Source organism: Scleropages formosus, chromosome 9 (genome assembly GCF_900964775.1).
Source record: "Scleropages formosus chromosome 9, fSclFor1.1, whole genome shotgun sequence".
NCBI lineage: Eukaryota > Metazoa > Chordata > Actinopteri > Osteoglossiformes > Osteoglossidae > Scleropages > Scleropages formosus.
Window position 1 is genome coordinate 6,864,856 of NC_041814.1, and position 19,575 is coordinate 6,884,430.

Consider the following 19,575-nt stretch of genomic DNA (forward strand, 5'->3'; position numbering starts at 1 on the left):
GGGTGGTTGCTTGACACTAAACTTGGTGGGTGGATCTATGCAGTCATCTTCTGTGACTTCGCAAGCATGTTCGTGGCCAGCACAAACAGGACGATGAAGATAGTACAACTTGTAGAAACCTCATACAATATAATTATCCCCTTCTTCGGCATGTCACTCATCTGTTATTCCTCTCAAACTGACCCTTACACTGAAATTAGTTAGTAATCCATTCCACTGCATCAGAGTCAAAACTGAGATATACAGTACAGACTTTTGGTTTTGGATGCCTTTTGAAGTGCTCAGAGGTGGAGCAGTGCAGCTCTCTGCTTGGGATGTTGGGAGGGTTTTAGATATAACTGTGAATTTCGTCTCTAGTGAACATGATCTGTTCCTTCCATCTGTCAAAAATACATTTTTTTATCACAAGTATTTTGTTTGCAGTTGTAGTCCTAAGGGGGGCAATCTGTTCAGTTAAAGGACTGCATGTGTTGCATCGTGGAATATGATTAGCATTTCAGCTTCTTTTTTAATTGTTGAAGTAACTCTGAGCATCAGAACTTTGAGACTGTTGATGTACTGAGATGAAATCTAAGTTTTCATTGACTGGTTTTGGATGAGTCTTTTTGTGTGTGAGATCTTACCTGGAATTTTTAAGAAAGATATTAACCAAAAATTAATGTTTCAGGAAAACATTGGTTAACAACTACTATTTATAGTACTAAAAGTAGATGAGACCCTGCAACCAAACCAGAGTGGATTTAGAAGTTTAAACTTTGAATCTTCTAATTCATAGTGGTGACGATTCCTTCTGAGGTCTTTAGCCTTTGTTGTTATCTGAGGGCAATAGTGAACCAGGTCTACTGACTATTGAGCTTGGCTTGAGCTTCACACCATGAAGCTGACCCCAAGTTTTTATGCTTAGAAATAATTTTTGTCTATTGAAACAGGGAAGGTGAATTATGATGGCATGGGTATATCTGCTGATAATATAAGCCTGTTTCTCTGAGGTTTCTTGAATACAAAAGCAGTTAAACCTTGTTTCTCTCTTTTCTTCTGTTGAAGCTCCTACATTTTCAATGTGTTTATTTACCACTGCTGCTTCAGTGTAGCTAATCAGCATTGGGTTCTGGATAATTAAAATACAACAGCTTCTTGGCATTGAACATTTTGAGACCGTAGGATTTAGGCTGTTCAAAGAATGAGCTTGTTGGAGAAAAATGAGCTTGATATAACTGCTGACAACACAAAAACTCTAAATGCAGAGTGATTTTGATATTCTGCAAAAGCTTTGTGTTCACAAGAAAGATCCTTAAAATAGGGTGCACCTGGTAGTGTAGTGGTTAGAACTGTTGCCTTTAGACCCACAGGTTCAAGTCTCACCTCCAGTTGTTATACCCTTGAGCAAGGTACTTACCCTAAAGTTGCTCCAGTAAAAATTACCCAAATGTATACATGGGCATATGATTGTAAGTGTGTTAACACTGTAATTTGCTTTGGAGGAAAAAAGCATCAGGTAAATGAAGTTTGTAAAATAGTTTACCTGATCCAGTCACGTCATTCAGAATTGTTCTTTGTTTTCTTAATGTTTAACTGGAAAAGCACAAGTTAGTGGTTTGTGTGATAATTATCATATTATCATATATATATGATAGCTGTGTTTGTGCTGGTTGAGGAAATAGTACTCATAAATATTAAACATATGGAGATGAGTCGCATTGCTACAAACCATAATATGGTATTGTATGTATATATGATGTTGTATAATCATACAGATATAAAAGAATAGTTTAGTTTAAATAAAGCCTGTTTGTCCCTTTTGGAGATTTTGGGCTTTATCTTAAAATTTCCTCTGATAGAACTTTTGTCAACTATTTATATATATTTTTATTTGTTTTCTCCAAACGGAAATGAAATTAGCCTGAAAAACTTCTACAGTCTTCTGTTAGCTTTCCTGCAATTTTTCTCAAGTTTCATTAGAAAAGCTTCCATAATTAAACAAAAATATTTTCAGGTGAGTAAAGTTGCCCACATCTAAAATAATAAACTAGTTTTTACAAACGAATAATAATTTAGTACATCACTCTCTCACTGTTTACAAGACTGCTTTTTTCTTTGAAACCTTTTTTCTTTGAAAAACCAAAATATGAAGTGAGTCAGCATGTGTTGACAGTCATTTTATTCTATATTTACTGTATATAACCAGTGCAGTTTGCCTTCCACATTACAGTAAACTTCACTTTAATACTGTTCTCTACTTGTGCAAAATATTTAAATTGCATTTATGACTTCAGCAGATGCTTATCTTCAAAGCAACTTACAAAGCATACTATATTTTACATTAGTGCTTATTTACTCATTTCAGTGCTTTAATAATTTTTAACTTATTACCTAAAAAACTAATATATAAAGAGTGCATGCCCTTCATGAACTAATCTTTGCACCTCTGAGTCTGACTGTTGAGTCCAGACAAGATTAATAATTCCTGAGTGATTAAAAGAGGCAATTATTACTTTTATCTTCAGTCTGTAGAATTGCAATTGCAGTGACGGTCAGAGGGTTTCAAACTGTCCCAGACAGACTAAATTCAGCTCTGATTCAGACAATAAGCTTTTCTTTTACTTCTTTCATCCAGGTAGATTAATTATTTTTCATTATGTGGCTGCAGCGAAAACTGATACACATATGCAGAGACACATATACATAGAAGGGACTGCAAATGTATTTATACATAGTCAGATTGTGCTTTTATTTGACTTTCCTACGACCTGATGGACTTTTTGAGAAATGTCAGGTCACGTCCGAAGTCAGAAGGCTGCGAGTTGTTATGTGTATGGGGAAACCTGTATGACCACTTGATAATTGCTTCTCTGACCTCTGCCATCTTTGGACATAAAAATCGCCAGTGTTCTAGAACATTTCTGTCCTCAGTTACTACAAGAAAGTGCCCTGAGCTCATTGCTGTGTATTGTAGTGTCCCACACTGCCGAAGGGCGCCCCTAGGGGTAGGGCCATGGTAATGCAATGCTAATAGTTGTGACATGCATAGGGGTTGCTAGGTAATGTTACTAGGTGTTCCACTGTAAAGGGTACTCTGTGTGTGTGTGTACGTGTTTGTACCTGGGTGACTGTCTGTTCTGGTGACGTGTGAGGCTGGCTTTGACTGCAAGAGCAATGTTTTTCTAAGTTCTGGCGTTCTCTTCTTGCCGCTGTGTTGTGTGTTGTTTAATGCTGAGTTGTGACGACCATTCTGGTGTCTTTATTTCCCTCCTATGCACCCATGGCAGTGCTTGCTGTATTATCAGTAGTCAGTCATAATTAACAGAATTAGATGAAAAACAATGAGGCTTGCAGAATTTGAGCATGGGCAATAGTGGCATAATGTGCCAGTTTAACATAATCATGTGTGTAGTGTTAATTATGATGTTATAAAGTTAAAAATTTTTGCTTCATATGTTTACATGGCACTAATTTAAGAATGTGTATTTAATTCATTCTCCAACTGTCTCACTCCCCTGTTTGTATAATTTTTCCTACTCCATGTACCTCCAGCAAAATTATATTGCTGGCATCTCCATTGATAGAAGTTTAAAAAAAAAAAAAGAATTTGTGCTGCTTTCAAGTTTCCTCAGGCAGTCATCAAGAGTTCATCAGACAATACAGAGCACACTTCATGCCATCTGAAGAAAGCATAATTTAAAGGCATTATAATATTTAAATAATATAAAATTTATAATATGCAAATATTACTTGATCCTCTCGTAAGTTGCTTATTTTCTTGTTCTTAGACCGAGTTTGTGAATTAATGGAGCGTGAACTACTCAGTTCAGTCAAATAGTTTTTTGTGTTCAACTGTGCTAAGTATGTGTTATGATTTTCAAGAAAATAGATCTTGTGCTTTATTTGATGGTGCACATGGTTATGGAGTTCTGGCAACTAACAATGAAATGATTTCTTTAGAATCTGTAATATTAAGATTAGTTTTTTTTATTTAAATTTAGTTGTCTTGTTGACAAAGTGTAGATGATTCAGGTAAGTTGCCCCACCCCTGCTGCACTGTGACCCCATGTGATGCGCCAGTTCATCCACAATCTGCCAAACACCAACAACAATGAATGAATTTAGAGGTACTTTGTTTGATGACAACTTGGAGAACATTTGTAATTTTCTTTTATAAAAACTGTGTGGTTAATTTTTTTTTTCTTTTGTGATGGTTAGAGCCGCACATTAAGTACTCTTTTGTTTTTTTATTTTCTTTCTTTATCCTGCCCTTAGTCCCACTACTGTTTTTGTGTTTAAAAAAGGTTTGTGTACCTGTGACATTGAACCTATAACAACAGTTTTTCTTCGGAAGTATCGTTAGATTGGGCTAGACAGGCTAAATGTCTGGCTTTGGAGAATAGACACGATTCAGGTTTTAGTTTTTGGCTTATTTCCACAGCAGTTTCAATCAAGTTTAATTTTTAGATAGATTTTAGTTTCATACATTTAAAAAGCAAAAATCATTCATCAGTCTTATATTAAATTTCCACTCAGGCCTTAATTATTCCTGTCTTATTTATTTCAGTTTTGTGCTGACCCAGAAGAAAATAGAAATTGTGCTGCATTTAGATTATGGAGTGCTGTTGGCATTTTGTTCATAGATTTAAAAAAAAAAAAAAAAAAACACATATCCTTCAGCTGGGTTTCATTCTACGACATGTTTATCAATGAATACAGCCGAAAAACAAACAGTGCAATCAGGAATATGACAGTATGAAATTTTGATTCTTCCATTCAGGCTGGTTTATAAATTAAATCTAATTTCTGAAAGGGGAGTTAGAAGAATGCTAAACCTACAGCAGAACACCATTGCTATAGTCTTAATTGTTGTTGTGATTAAAGCAGTAAATCTGCCATTTTACTGCCTAACCCTAACCCAATCTAGTATTAGAGGTAAGACTTCCGTTTACCTAAGGTTCCTTTTGGGATCCAGTGGCAGGGGGAAGGAAAATCCTAACTATTTCCTCCTTCTCTGACTCCAGTGGAACTACCCAATACACCAAGAGGGCCCAACCTTTTTTGGCCAAGGGCCGCAATAATTTTTGTAAACTGGTTCAAGGACCACATGTGTTTAAAGAAAAAAAAAAAAGTAAGTAAATAAATTTAAAAAAAAAAAAAAAAAAAATGGTGACGTACTGAATATTTAAAAAAATGTTATTGTATAATCCAATAGTATTAAATACATTACTTGCTTTAACAAGACAAATCATGTAATTTATCTGATACATACTTTGTTATAGGATACTTTTCTTGCCAGACACAATTAATGTAAAAGTCCAACAAAGAGAAATTGGGGAACTTTAAGTCGGATGCATGCTGAAAATCATATTATTTTATTATATGAGCAGTTGGATGCCTGTCACTGGCAAGACTAGAATTCAACATTTTTCCTGGGTTCTTCATCATGATCGTCATAAGGCTATTGCCTTCACTAAATCCTGCATTTGCCACATGGAAAGATGAGTAACCAGAACACTGTAATTCCACTTAAAGTAAAAGTGTTCAGATGTATTTAAAAACATTTCCAGTAAACCATATTGCTGTTAGAACTCTGGCTGTAAGAAGTAAAGGAGTAAAGTGCGTGGCCTGGTGACTTTTATACTGTTGCTTTTATATGCTGCTGTTGTCTATATTTGTGTTGAGAGATTGTGTTTCTGCAGTGTGCTGGCATCATCCCCTCGTTCACCTGATCCTTCTTGGCAGAAAGTACAATTTATGAGCTCACAGTGGAGGAGCTGGGGCCATTAGTGTAATGCCAGTAGCTAGAGCCAGCTCTTAGGGATCAATATCTGTAATTGAGTGGGAGATAATTAGCCAGCCCTGATTACCCACAACAAGGAATAAATATACTCCAAGCTAGGTCTCTACACAAACTACATTTTAAATGCTGCGGTGGATGCTTTCATCCAGGTGTGCTTTTTTCCTGCTCTCTAGGTTAGCACTTGACTGCGTTGTTCATTGTGCAGAAATATGCATTTTTTTTCTTTAAGACAAAGGTACTATAAGCTGGTTAAATCTGTCTTTAGTATTTATTAGATGGAAAAGACGATGAATGGAGGGTTTTTTCTTTGTTCTAGTAAAGATTAGAGTGGAATTTAGTGTATTAAACATAATAATATTATGCCGTGTTCCTATTTTGAATTAGCTACAACAGAAAATTGAGTTGCAGAATTATTTTTTTTTTCTGTTCATAAACTGAAATCACACTTTGATTCAGTAATTCGAACCAGTATTTGTTCTCTTTCCTTTATCGCTCCTTCCATAGCTGTGACAAATAAGCAGCCCTGCTTAAGATAGTTGCTTGACACTAATACATAATTCAATTTCATTGCCAGTTTGCAAAAAACAAAAATTGAGAAATTAAGCAAAGTTCTTTCTGACACAGGAACATTACTGCATGTTGAATAATTGCAAAACCCTTGTGTATGCTTTTTTATGTTCAATAAACATTACAACTGACTATAAAATATTTACACTACATGGTTGTTTAGTCTCTGTTCTTGCACTTGGTTTTGATGAAGCTTCTCTTTCTCTTCTCATTTTCTGTGAAATGCTAGAATGATTTAAAAAATATTTTGTTTTTGTTTGAATATAATTATGTGGTAAATAATGATCCTGTTTATCACACGCTGCTGACTTGCAAAACTGACACATAGCTGAAATTTGTTGAATGAATCATCTGTTTAGGTGAATTCCTGTTCTGAGGGGATAGAGTTACCATTATTTCTTATGGAATAAAAGCTTTGATACTCAGAAGAGAAATATAATTTCTACCTATTCATTTAATGTTAGAGTTTTCTTTTCAAACTCTCTCCCTGATTTTGCAGTCCTTCCCTGTGCCTTTTTACCTTCTTTTCAAACTTTTTGGAGAAATTCTTATAATTTCATTCATGGATGTTTATGAAATAGAAAAATAAAGTTTACAAGATCACTGCCATTATCTTTCACTGTACAAAGCATGCAAACACTATGCCACTGGAGTCACTTTACACTGCACACTAGATTTATCCAGAAAATAGCAAAATTGACAATACTGACAGATGAACACTGCACAATGAGAAAATTGTATATATTTCACAAGGTATTGTAGTAGTTTTTTTGTACAAGAACCTGTTGTATAAGTGAGTATATGAGTGTATACCCTCTAGGAGAATTTATATCAGCATTTATCTCAAATGTTTTTTTAGTTGAAATGCCTTCATTGATCAGAGGCATAATTTAGAGATACACTAATTTCTGGAGATTGATAATCAGTACTGCTTGTGAACAAGCCACTGTCTAACTCCAACCCAGAAAGATAAGGGGTCAAAACCCAAAACAAAGTCTTCCGCCACCTGCCTAACTACACTACTTTCACACTATCTAAAGAAAGAAAACAACCAAATGAGTGTACAAGCTGTATAGAGGTGAAACAAAAAGGTAAACTGAAAGACCTAGCGCACTATCAAAATCACGCTATAACAGGTTCATAACCAGCGACCAAGGTCTGTATAAACATTACTTATGAGTTACTCTGAACCATGGTTTATATGTCATGTTTTTGTAAAACTTGAATGTGTGAGAGGGAGTGTGGTGGCGCAGTGGGTTTGACCAGGTCCCGCTCTCTGGTGGGTGTGGGGTTTGAGTCCTGCTTGAGGTGCCTTGTGATGGACTGGCGTCCCGCCCTGGGTGTGTCCCCTCCCCGTCCAGCCTTGCGCCCTGTGCTGCCGGGTTAGGCTCCGGCTCGCTGCGCCCCCCTCTCAGGACAAGCGGTTTCAGACAGTGTGTGTGTGTGTGTGTGTGTGTGTGTGTTCTACAAATGAACAGACATCCACTAACAGTCGACCAGGCTAAATTATCTAACTGACATTTTGATGTCCTGTCGCGTCGCAGTTTGATTCTGTTCGTCAGTGTCACCTTATGTATGTATAAGTTTCTATTTGAGAAATCTGATGATGCTGTAGTAAGCCATATTCATACCTTTTTTGTGGTTTGTAAGTTTAATCTTATTGTTTCTAAGTGCTGTCTATGTCAGTTTTTGATTGCTTTTATTTTAGTGCTCTAGTTGCTTGCATTGAGTTTTTCATTAGTGGTCAGATGATACTTTTTGATGGCATTCCCACTTATTAAACTAATCTTGCAAATAAGGTGCCCTGCATAGAAGTTAAATGTCTTTCAGTAAATTGGTTCGTTCTACATGCACTCATTATGATCACTTGTTCCCCAGTAGTATTGCTCTCCTGGGACATTTCAAACTGACAGTCTAAAAGAAGTGTATAATGCTAATGTTTGATGTCAGCAGTCCTTGTACTTTAATGAGTTACTGGGGGAGGCAGAGAGTGTCGTTGTTAAAGCCGCCACCTTTGGACTCAAAGGATCCGCATTAAAATCCCACCTCTGGATGTAATGCCCTTGAGCAAAGGTCTTGCCCTAAATTTTTATCCTAGTAAAACTACCCAGCTTTATAAATCTTAACATTGCAAGTTGCATTGGTGCAAAGGATCTGCTGAATAAATAAATCTAATTCAGTTTTTAGTTATGTACTGTTACCCTCTGTATCAGATATTGTGATCAAAAATGATCTGTAAATTAGGAATCTTTAATATAATAAGAAAAAGTACTCCTTATGTCCCTTGAGGATTGGGATGGCCCACTCGGATTGAAGACTTAGAGACAGGACTTGGTGAATTTACTGAGTCTTTAAAAGTGATAGCTCTTAAGTGTGTAGGGCTAAGCAAACTTGACTTGAGGCAAGGATTTAATGTTTAGTAATTTAGAAGAAATGTTATCAAACCATTACATTTACATTTAGCCACATTTGCAACACATAAATCAACGCCCACTTCCCCTCTTTCTACTTTCCTTGAAATGGGTTTCCTTGAAGTGTTTCTGGCTTGAAACTTAGCACACCAATAGAGAATTATAGGTCTATCATTCCTTCTGTAGTGTCAGTTCATCTGCTAACACTGAGATTTAGAATGTGCTCTAAGAAGCTCTAGTTAAGTCTCAACAACTGAATTGTTTCAGTGTTTTCCCCTTTGTCTAAATAGTCACAAAGCAAATTGTAGACTGTTTGACGAAGCCAGCAGAAGAGATTTACTGACCTGCACAGCCTCTGGTGGGGACTTTCTGCAATGTATTTTCAGTAATGTAGATGGGGGTACAGGGGGCAGTTGTCCTACAAGCCCGGGTTTGTACAGTACCATTGATTTATGCTCTCTAAATCAGAAGCTGCCCTGTTACATCCAACAGTCCTGTTTCCCTGGTCCTCGTTTTCGTTCTGTGTTCCCTCCGGTCTTCTTACTGATCCTTTCCTCACACAGTGCAGTGTCAGGGATTGATAATGTTTCTTTCTCTACATAAGGAGAAAAAAGCTTTTGAGAAACATATCATTTCAGTTTTAAACAATGCTTTAATACTGAATTGGCTCAACTGCATACTTGGTACTAGATATGGCCAAACAGAAAAAAAAAATGACATCCTTTGCAGGGAAGGGACGATAGAACATTAATAAATCATTCCAAATCTTCAAAAGCTTTTGGAAGAAATCAATCGTTGCAGAAAGTCTTTCGTTGCGAGTACGCATTTATCATTGGAAATAGACAAGGCCTTTCAACTTGATTTAAGTTGTGGGATGTTTGATGGCAAGGCCAGTCATCAGAATTCTACACTGTTAGCCTGGGATTAAGTGCAGCTCAGAGGATTGGAGCTCCACTTTTCGCATCTCCAAATTTGCTGTTGATTCGTAGTCACCAGTGATCCAGCCTTGGGCAGCAGTATGAAGTATGAGGACTCAAGTTAGTGGCTCAAAGCTACACATGAGGAGGTGGTGATGGAAGGGGGTGCTGGTTAAATTACTGCTTTTGAATTATGCGAGTGGTGACTAAAAATACGAGGTTTAAAAATATATAAATAAAAATTCAGAAAGGCAGAGAGATTTAGCATCATCTTTGTCAGATTCCTTTTCATGTGTTCTCTCCCATGTCCCTTCTATTTTGGGGACTGTGGCAGAATTGCCGCTCAAACTCCCCTGGAACCCATCAAGCTGTGTGGCCAGGGTTTTTGCTTGTAATTTCTGACCAGGAAAAAGCTCGTAAACAAACGAGAGTGCAAAGATAAAGAGCAAAGTGAAATAAATGTGCTTCTGAGGGCTGACCCTGAAAACAGTAACAACGTGTTGTGTAAAATACAGGTGTTTGAAGGATTGGTCAAGAACAGAGCATAGTGTCAGGATCTTCTAAACTACAACACTATCAGGGCTGTTTCATGCTAGTATCTCACGTGATGTCTGAAGTGACAGTGGGTTTCACTGAAGCTGGCGAACCTGAACCCAGCTTGAAACCAATGGTGGCTGCTGCTGATGACTTGCTGTCAGAGATTATCTGCTTGTTTTTTCACTGCTTTTCAGTGCATCGTTTTCTTTTTCTTCATACTCTGCTTCAGTTTTGCAGGTCAAACAGTCCCTGAAAACACCTATTAACTGGCCTGTTTTGAAGGTGAAAACAGAGGACAGTCCTGACACATTTTGTAATTTCTTCTGTGCTCTGGTTTTATGGATAATAGTCATTTTGGAGATGGATTTTTGAAGAAAGTAAGTGATGGACTGTTCTGCTTATGACCATCTTAATAACAGAAAATCTGAAGACGAACACAACAAATGCCACTGCTGCAACTAATGACTCTGCTCCATGCTGCTCCTCCCCGTCTTCTCTTACCCTCAGGGAAATGAATGTGATTGATCTGATGGGTTCCTGAGGCAGGGTTGAGATCGTTCATTTCCAAGGGAGTGGACAAAGCAGATTTATTTGCTTAAGTATTTCATACAAAGGACTTAAAATCAGAGATTACTTTGTTTGCTTTTCTTTAAAACTTCTCTGAAACGACGCACCCTTTGCAAGAATGAATTGCATATAAATTTTATTTGCATGAAGTAGCATCAGCATCATGAGTGCTATGTATAAGTGTATATACATCATACATTGCAACTGTTATTTTATGATAACATAAAAATGCAATAACTTTGGCAGTCATGGGCAATTGTCCCAGAGATTGATTTAATGCCAAAGAAATTTCTAAAATAATACAAGCATTACAGTGCCTGTGGCAACATTTAGTTGAACACAATCAGAAAGGTGTTTCAAAATTAAATACTGTAAGGTATTGTTAATCATCAGTTATCTTGGGCTATGATGAATTTTTTGCTGATTGCAGCCCTCCGGCATGTCATGTGATAGCATCACACTTTTTATATGAAGTGGGAATTGGCTCGAAAGCTCTACGGCTAGATGATTTGTGATATTGTCATGTCATGGAATATGATGGCTAGTGTACCTGAAGTGGAAATTAGTTCACAGTGTGAAGCATAGCTCAATAGAATTTAGATTTTGTACATTAATCTTTTGAAATACATGCTACACGGATGTACGAACGAAGCCTTCTCAACATCTCATCGTAATGTCTGCGAGATGGACAGTTAAATTAATTTGATGATGATGTTGCTTACTGGCAAACACATGCTTGTCTCATATAATATATATAACATTAAATTATTTAAAGTTTGAACTGTAAAAATTTTAGGTGTCCGTTTTTTCTTTAAAAACCTAAAATCCCCTTAAGTTTGGTTGCAAAGACCAGCAGTAATTGTAACATTGCACCTAGTTGAGCTTTAAGGACATTTTTGCTTTTTCTTTAATTTCTTTAATTAAAGGTGAGCTGATTATCCTAAATGTATCGTAGTATGTATCTGTGTATATGTGTCTTTCACTGCTCTAGTTAATAGATGGGTGAATAATTATAGGGCGTTTAGTGCAGAATATCTAGCATTATAAGTCACCTTGGATAAAGGAGACCGCTAAATACTACATAATAATCACTGTACATTGCTTTGGAGAAAAGTGTCTGCTAAATGAATAAATGTAAATGTAATTAAGTTAATGAAACTGTCAGATGGATTGGGATTTCTGAAGCCAATAACACCCCACTCCAATATCACTCCCCAATGTGCTCTTTCAGGCCCAGTCACCAACGCCTCCATTATTCTGGCCCCAGCCAACATGTTCCTGCCGGACAGCCGCCCTGCGGTTCCCCTGCCACGATTTAGCCGCCATCTGAACCCATCGGAGCAGGGTGAAGGCACTGAAAGCGGGGGTGTGTCCTTGCGTTTGGGGCCCAGCTCACAGGTAAGACATGCCATGCAGGCCTCAGTGCAGATCAGCAGACAGAGCCCTTGTCCTGCCAATTGTGACATCCCATGATGATTCATCTTTAGATATATTTAGCTGATCACCACTGTAATGCTCTTGATTGTGCTTAAAGGTCACAATAAAGCCTTGTGAAAACTGTACATACCATGTAAGCAGGTGTAGAGAAACTTAGAGTTCTGTTACATCTGAAGTTAATACCATGCAAGATTAAATCTTAATTTCAGGAAACGCAAATTTTCCTGACCCCAGACTACCTTTACTTTCGTTTGGTATTCTGAATGCCAGAAGTTCTGCATATTATCCATGTCATATCAGTTCTACACTACTGTGTTTCTGCTTTGCAGTTGTATTTGACCTTAACAAAAAATATAATGTGTTTTGGGCCATTATTGCTGAACACCTGTGTGGAACCTGCTGGTGGTTCTTCCAGAGTCCAAATCAATTACAGCACTGTAAATTAAATGGTAATACTGGGTCTTTCAATTACCCACCACCTGCTTACAGTTTTTACTCACCTTTACAACTGTGCTGGCACAATTCCCCTCCATATCGCTCTCTTCTTCCTCTTTGCCCTCTGAGGTTTCTTATTTACATAAGGATAATCTCAGCCGCTGGGAATACATTGTCAGAGCTTAGAATTTATCCAGGCTGAGGAAAAATGACAAATTTTATATCCTTTCACTGTCCCTGGCATTCTACATTTAACCTTTATAACACCTTTTCCCCCTTTGGAATGTTGATGACATTATTATTGTTGTTGTTGTTTGTTGTTAGTGTGCTTCCATAGTCGGCATTAATTCTAATGGCTAGATGAAAGAAGCTCAAGGCTTGTTCTGAATAGATGTGCCTTCCTCTTCATCTGTGTAGTAACAAAAGGGACATTAATAGCACGGCGGCTTTGTCCTGTCAGAGGTTGGGAGGCTGCCGGGAGGGAAGTGACCAGGCAGAGCTGTCTTGTTCTCAGAGAAGAGGTTCCCAAAGGAGCTGCTTGTCTTTGCAGAGTTTGCGCTAATTGAACGGCACAGGGCCATGGTTCGGGGACATAATTGGAACAAGTAGATAATATTAAGGCACAGTACAGATTTTTTCCTTTCTAAGGCTTTGAAAGTGCAGTGTAGGAGAAGGAAAAAGTACCTTAAAAACCTTTTTTCCTTAGACGTCTCAAAAGCCCATTTAAATAATGTGGTCTTTTCATCTGCATTGTGCTTGATAAATGGGACCTGATGCTGTTCACAGAAAACAAATCTATTTTCATAATTAAATTTTTTTTAGTATTTTTTTAATTGCAATTCACAGGCTAGGCATTTTTTTAAATATGTAAAAGCTGTACCACTCTGAAAAATAATCCAGAAGTAAGTGCCAGATGCTCAGGAATCTGGTATCCGCATGTATTGTACTATAGTAGCCACACGGTAACATTAGAGTGGCCGTGGTGTCCTGTCAGCTTGTCTGCTTCTGCAGGTATTGTATTTATTCCACTTCCCTCATGTAGCAGACCTCACAACTCTATTGGCTGTCTGGCAAGTAAACAAGAGATTCACTGCAGCAAGCTTGAGCTGAAAAGGCAGTAAATTTACAGGTGTCCCAGTATGTCGGAAAACATGATTGCAGCCTCTTTACTGGACAGCGCATTTTTTCGGTTGGTCATATTATCATTGGAAGTCAATACTCTTGTTGGCAGTCTCTTTATATAGTGAAGCTTTGTGATTTTGCGGAAGTAGTGATGCAATATTTCAATCATCTGTGTGCAAGATTCCCTTGACATGGTCGTGACTGACGTCATCCGGTATGGCTACATCACTCCTTGAAAAACACTGATTCACTCCTGGCTTCCCGTTATGCACAGGGGTTTTAGTAACACGCACATTCTCTCTCTCTCTCTCTCTCTCTCTCACACGCACACACACTCAAGGGGGGGTGAAAAATAATTCTGTAATTACCCAACTGAATAATTCCTTTTTTCTCTGATAGGCTTTAGAGGAGACCTACTTGGAGAAGGCTGAGAAGCTTTATTCCCTGATGTGTGCTGTGACAGACAAGGTGAGTGGGAGGGTAGATACCAGGGTCTGAACTGTGAACTGACTTTGATTGCTGTCTCTTTAAAAGTCTAAGGAGGCTTGCGACATATCGGAATATTTTACATCAAAAGAACGATTATCATGGGCGAGGTCAAAAGTTTTAATAGGCTCCTGGCTGAACTTAATCCAGTTTACAATGATCTCTGAACCATCCCTCTGCTGTTCATTCTCAACTTGTTTTTTTCTTACACTCTCAGAAGGACGCTTGAGAAAAAAGAACAAATACAGGCTGTTTTTCTACAGTGCATGCATTTCAGGGAGATTCCATACAGGGAATAGTTTCTAAAGTGTCCCATGGTGTTTCTGAGTGAGCAAAGGTAATGAGAATAACAGATGACATGAGTAGGCTGTAAAGTGATGGCTGTTGTAGTGACACATTGCCATTAGGGGTTTATTTAAAAATTGTGGGGTTTTTTCTGTACATGTGAAAATGTCCCTCCGGTATAATTTCTTAGAAAATAAGATTCCTCTGGATTTCCAGTCAGAACTGAAAAGTCATTCAAGTTCTCCTCTGTTTTTGTGGTATGTTACTAATATATAACCCTTGGAGCAGTGAGGTATGCGATTCATCATCGATTTTTAAATAGAATTTCTTGAGTCATGAAAATATGTTTTTCACCAGTTTACCAAGCACTGCTACTGTTTAACTCTAGGCTGAACGAGAGCAAACCCCATTGATGTGTAAAGAAATTCCAGATTTTTTAATCCAGCATTGGAAGAGACTAAAGAAAGCTGGCTGATGCTCAGCACCTCGTTGCTCCACCAGTACCCCAGTTTTAAGCTCTAGTGACCTTATAACCCCAGCCTCGGGGCCCTTCAGCAGTCTCAGAGAAACCGCCACGGCCAGCTCCTTCTGCCGCCTCATGTTTGTGCGTTGGGGGAGAGAGAAGGGATTAGTTTGAAAGCTGGACCGGGTCACCAGAGGCACCTTATCTACCCACTGATGGAAGGGCTTGTGGATCCAAAGCATTGGCCAAAGTTTTGATACACTGTTAAATGGATTAGACTCACTCTGTCAAAAAAAAGGTTCCTCCCCTCCAGTAAGCCAGAAGCCCAGTGTTCGTTTGGAATAAGTAAGAAAATAAATAAATTAACATAGGCTGAAGGATTTTTTTTTTTTTTTTTTTTGCCTTAATCTGTGGGAAATGTGCATCGCTGTCATCCCCTCGTTGCCTGTGCTGCGGAATTCGACAATGGGAATGTCAATATTTGCTCCAGAAGATTAGAAGAGATGTTTTAAAGTGGGTTTCAATGACCTCACTAAAATACTGTCTGGGATCTTGATTGTGTGGGTTTAGTATATTTACTCTAAATAATAGTATTTGAAATATTTTTTGTGCAATTTAGAATATTATGTCCTCCTACTTCATATTAACTCTTCAGCTTTTAGACTTACTTCCTTAAGCATCTATCTACTGTATCTAATACTTAAGTAATACTTAATGAAAATGAAGTAATGCATGAGAGGCAGAATTAAACTCCCCTAGTGAGCTACAATATTCACAGCATTGTTTTGTTTTCCTCTCGCTTCTTCCAAAATCCATCATTCTGGCACTTCTGTGAAACGACCTGTACGACAGTCTGAGCATCCACCTGGTCATGGCTGAACACTCCTTTCTCCCTTGTCTCTTGTCTCTCATTGTGCAGAGCGTGTTTGGAGATGGCGAGAACACCAAGGTGCGCGTGTCAGAGCTGGAGGAGGAAGTGCAGACACTGAAGAAGATTAACAAGGATTTGTATGACTTCTCAACACAGCTTCTTACCAAGCCTAGTTAGACGTGTCCTGGTGTAGGGCTCATCCTATGGACCTGGCTTTAGTTCAATGGAGGAGGCAACAGTCTTTGACGATGGGGTGTGCATTTGGGGAGTGAATATGTGTGTACAAAGATAACAAATATTTCTGTCATTTCTGTCTTTTCAAGTAAAGCTAAGAATTTTGGGTCTTGTGTCGTTCTTTGTCTGAATCGTAACAACTGTGTGCTTATGAATTTTTGCAAGTGGGCTGATAACGTTTGCTTTGATAAGAAAGTAAAGATTTCATAGTCTGCTTTTGTCTTGCTTTTTTTTTCTGGATGAGATATTGCAGCATGACAGCTGTAGCATGTGACAAGGCAATAGTTCTGAGAGGGTTTGTTTGCATCAGATGAACTGACTCGGAGCTCCTGGTCTTCAAGTCCTTTAGGACTTGTGTTCCCACATGCCTCTTCTGAGTGTACCACCTTGGCTCTTCCACTGCCTGCTGTCCACTTTACCATTTAAAGTGCTAATAGCTGGAACGTTCTGGGACTTGCTGTCTCCCCCCCAACCCCCGACTCCATCTGGCCTTTAACAACATGCGACTTTTACTAGCCCCCCCATCCGTTCCTCCCCCCTCGGTATCGACACAGCGCTATTTCAGCTAGTTAATCAGTATAATGGGTTCCCACCCCAACTTCATGCACATCAAGGCGAATTTCATGGTGTACGATGCTTTCTTTTTATTTCACGCAACTAAAAACAAAATATGCGCAGCTGACAAGGTTGCAATTTCTTTTATCTTGCACAACCACGTTCTATTAACAGTTCTAACTTGTTTCTCCTCCTGTCATCATTTAAGCTTTGTCATTGTACATTTGTGGTTTTCAGGTGTTTTCGTAATGTTTCAGAATGCCTTTTTTTTTCCCCCTCCTTTTTTGTTTGTCTTTTTTCCACAAGTATTCAGCAAGTTGCCTCTCGTCCTCGGTTCTGTACAGAGCATAAGAGGTTTCTTGGAGAATCTTCCGGAAGAACAGCAGAAAGTGTCTCAGACAGAAGAGGGATGGGGCTTTGAATTCTCTCTTGTTGCTATTAATTTACAACCCCTGGCAATCTGGAGACCCAGAAACAGCTGTTGATTTAATCAAATTTTCTCACTGGGCTCTTTGATGGTGATCTGAGGCGCTGAAGAAGAGAGCACTGATGGCACAAGGCAGTGTTTCTCACCACCATGCCAAGGTGGAGGAAGTGTGTGCTTGAGCTCTTCTGCTTGCGTGCACTTTCGATGCGGTACCATCATATGTGGCTTTCTGGCCTTTTGCCTGGGCCATGACGTGTTGTGATGAAAAATGACAGTAAAATGAATGTGGCTACACCTTCGTTTGATTATTATCCCATGTTCTTTTCTACGAGACTTGGGATGCACAAAACCTGTACCACCATGTACCTATTTTCCAGCTATGAGGTAAGTTTCTGTAAATCCATAGAACACTTATAATAGTCATAAAAATTGAATATCCCTTTTAAAATTGTAATATTAAACCTGCGTAACTGCTGTTTGAAAGATAAGGTGATTCACCCCCGTTGGATATGAAATGAAAAAATGATACACTTGACAGTGTAACAAAACTTGCCACTCTCAGAAATTACACTGAAGACCTTTTCCTGTGTTTAAACCCAGCTGACCCAGTTCCACAATAACAACTTGGTGCTACAAAATGTAGAAAATTGCTTTCAGAGGTGTCATCCCTATTTCTGTCTTCTGAAAAGGGGGTGTCCATGAAACTTGGATCAGTTTTGCAGTAATACCTGCCAGTACTGTCACCGTTCATAACAACCGGGGTCACGTAAGTTCTCTTAAGCAGAGAAACTGAAGCATTGCCTTCCCTTATGCAATCTAACAGAAAAAAAATGTGAAGTAGCATTATCGTGCATATTCCATCAAGAGAGTTGCACAGACCTATTGCCTTGAATCTATGGAAAAGACTATAATGAGTCGTAAAAATCCCTGGCTGACAGCTCTTTTGCAGTGGTGCTTAAAAATATATATTTTTTAGTGAAAAAATGGCCCTGTTCTGCACATTCTGAGCAGGTGCGACCGATTACCGTTAAATCTGTTGTCCAGATTTAACAGCGAACCTTTTATCCATTCGCCTGAAATAACTCACTCACTTTCCACATTTTCTCATTGCTATGTCTTCACCAGAGCTGGGCCAGAGACGCTTTATTGTTTCGGTGATTTGCTCTGCGGAAAGGAGATGGGTTTCTCTGTGATGCTTTGATTTCATTGTTTGCTGCTGTACTTGTAAGATCCGGTGATAAAGTACATTGCTGTTTTTCTTGTGGAATTTGACCCCTTTGTTGGCAGAACAATGAGACTTCCCTTGGAGAACTGCGGCTGGTGGTGGTGGCGGCGGCGGCTGCTGCAATCTCAGCCTTCCTTTCACTCACTGTCATGCCTTGCTGGACCTGGCGCCTGACTCTCCACAGGAGCTCCTCTCCTCCAGCCAGTCAGTTCAGCGACCTGGGCTTTGCCTGTGGCACCTCATGAAGAAGAATGTCATACCTGATTAGTTCATCACTTGTAAGAAAGAAAATTATGTGGTATGAAGTAAAGTACTCAGGTCTGCTCCTTTGCTGCTGATAAATCAGATCCAAGTGATCAAACAATACTTTCTTCTTGTTATTCCTTTCTTCACTGGGTCTTAAAGGAAAGTCAATACAGAATTTTCTATTATTACTGGTAAAGGGTGAAAGATGGGGTTTACTGAAAAGAAGGCATCAGTCAGAGGTGTACTGGATCAATGGAGGTAATGTTTATTTGTAACATGTCATTACAGTTAATGGAGAAGCCTGTAGACATTTGTTTTGATTACTAGTGGCCTTTCACACAGATCAACATTGTGAGCAGTGGAGAAACCTGGACTTTCAAGATAAACATGAAGCAAAACCAGCGTTGGCTGCATGTGAAAGAAAGGGAGCCGAATGAATTTATGTAACTTTCACATTTACATTCGTGACATCCATTTCCAACGACATTCTGTGTCTTAAGGATTTTAAGGAAAATACTGGTTGGGGGGCTGCAGTGTGATCATTGCAGACTAATGGCTTAAAATCACCTGGTTTGGAGAAGTAGTGTCAGACCAGCCGCTATATAATGTAGTAACCAGGGAGATGTTTCTGTTCATACCACCAGTCTGCTTTGACTTGTTAAGGAGGGGAAAGAATACGAACAGGTACTTTCTTAGTGAAACTGGGAAGTGTGATGTTGCTGGCATTTGCAAAGGGGAACTGCCCTCATTCTTTAACCCCATTTTAATCCCCCCCTTTACGATGAGTGACTGTAACGAGATGGAACTCATTAGCGTTTATCTGCGGAAGGAGAATATACCAGCGCGATAAAACCAAAACGGTGCACGGGACTGAGCACAACGAAGCAGGGATCGGCGAGGATGCCCTTCGGCGCCGGAGCTCCGCCGTGAGCCAGCCCCTCGCATTTCAAGAGGCTCTGATACACAGGGCCCTCTGATGCCAGCAGCAAAAACAAATCACACCCTGAC

The 19,575-nt window shown here is 38.9% G+C and overlaps 1 protein-coding gene across 1 annotated transcript in view; it reads left to right on the forward strand.

Annotated features, from left to right (window-relative positions):
• Positions 1–16,333, forward strand: part of wdr18 (WD repeat domain 18) — a 56,861-nt gene extending 40,528 nt beyond the window's left edge. Inside the window, exons 8-10 of the mRNA XM_018745784.2 lie at positions 12,013–12,179; positions 14,175–14,243; positions 15,929–16,333. Of these exons, the coding sequence (XP_018601300.1) occupies positions 12,013–12,179; positions 14,175–14,243; positions 15,929–16,057 (365 nt within the window). The 3' untranslated portion in view covers positions 16,058–16,333. The remainder of the gene's footprint in view (positions 1–12,012; positions 12,180–14,174; positions 14,244–15,928) is intronic.
• Positions 16,334–19,575: the final 3,242 nt, after the last annotated feature.